This window comes from Gregarina niphandrodes (genome assembly GCF_000223845.1).
Source record: "Gregarina niphandrodes unplaced genomic scaffold scaffold00003, whole genome shotgun sequence".
Classification (NCBI taxonomy): Eukaryota; Apicomplexa; class Conoidasida; order Eugregarinorida; family Gregarinidae; genus Gregarina; species Gregarina niphandrodes.
In genome coordinates, this window is record NW_011646045.1 from 477,531 (window position 1) to 478,922 (window position 1,392).

The window sequence follows — 1,392 nt, forward strand, 5'->3', positions numbered from 1 at the left end:
TGGAATAAAAATTCTACGAATGTGTGGTAGAACGTGCGTGCCATGCGTGTTGGACGTGCCATGCGTGTTGGACGTACATAGAGAGGGAACTTATCGTTCGGGTGTGCGTCAGGTAGCAAAGAAACGGCCAGAGACATTGTCAGTAGCTTTGGACCGGAAGCTACGGGCGAGTGTGATGGATTATTGCTGAAGGTGCGAATGTTGGCTACCAGAATAACGCTGGGTAGTAGGCTGTAGTCAATGTTGTAGTCGCCTTCGGTAGTATCTTGTTGAGCTTGCCGGTAGACTTGTCTTTTAAGTGAATCCCGGTCTAGAGAACCATCATGGCGAGTTAGCTGAGGGTCCTTGACGAAGCAGCCGTGGTATTCGAGACCTTGGAGCTTCGGATCGTAGGTCATATCGTCGACGACGCCGGGCCCGTAGAGTTCAACCGGTGCCGTCTTCAAGCTGGTTAGCAAAGAGCAGACATGAGGCGCCGCATGTACCTTCAGCCAATGCTGGCTCCCTCCGTCGCCGCCCGGGGCGGCGTTGCACATGTTGGACTGCCACAGCACGTAAGGCATGAAGGAACTTTCGACGAAGTTCACTAAAGCTGGGAGAGATAATCGCCGGTTCTGCGGATGCAGTTCCCGATATATAGCGAGGAATTGCCGGGCACGTCCATAACGACGCAGCGACTGTAGGCTGTAATTGAGACGCCACTTGGCCCTACTTAGGACGTGGAAAATGTCACGAGGCGAGTCAATCAACGACCCTTCCGCCGACCCTTCCGCCGACCTCAGCCAACCGGTTATTGGCATGGTACCAGCCCTCGTTCCAAAATTAGGCCCGGTTGCAGCTTTGTTAATGTTGATTTTAGTCTCATCGACCACAATCCGGTAGTCGAAAGTCTGCTGTGGCATTTTTGTGAACCAGGCCACGTAAGAATCCGTGGACAACATGTATCCGAGTTTAGTGGTTGAATCGGAAAGCCCAGTCATAGTTGTTCTTGCCAGCTGCAGACCTGGGTTAACTATGAACTTATCCAGCCACAAGAACGGTTGTAGAGTCAGGCGATCCAGGGCCAAGCTTTTCTGTAAGAGATAATTCGTGCTCCAGTGATTGCGCAAAAACTCCTCTGCCTTGGCCAACTCCGGATTCTCGTTCACGTGGTTTCTCCAGTCAATACTGTATCTACTCCTCCATATCCCGCGGCCTACTGTACCATAACCTCTATGAGCTACAACACAGAAAGTCTACTACTGGCACTTGTACTTACCACTGGTCCATGTATGCATAAAAAAACGTTTTTATTCCCCGGAAGCCAACATGTATGACTCTATCGATCGCGAACATACTTGTAAGCACTACACACCAATGACTAACCTAATCTCCTGCACGCACACACAATGA

The 1,392-nt window shown here is 50.7% G+C and overlaps 1 protein-coding gene across 1 annotated transcript; it reads right to left on the reverse strand.

The window, feature by feature from the left end:
- Nucleotides 1-209: 209 nt before the first annotated feature.
- Nucleotides 210-1,219, reverse strand: GNI_024920 (hypothetical protein; the record flags this gene model as incomplete). Its single annotated transcript, XM_011136103.1, has 1 exon — nt 210-1,219. A coding segment is annotated over one exon (1,010 nt), but the record flags the coding sequence as incomplete, so codon positions are not given.
- Between the last annotated feature and the right edge of the window lie 173 nt (nt 1,220-1,392).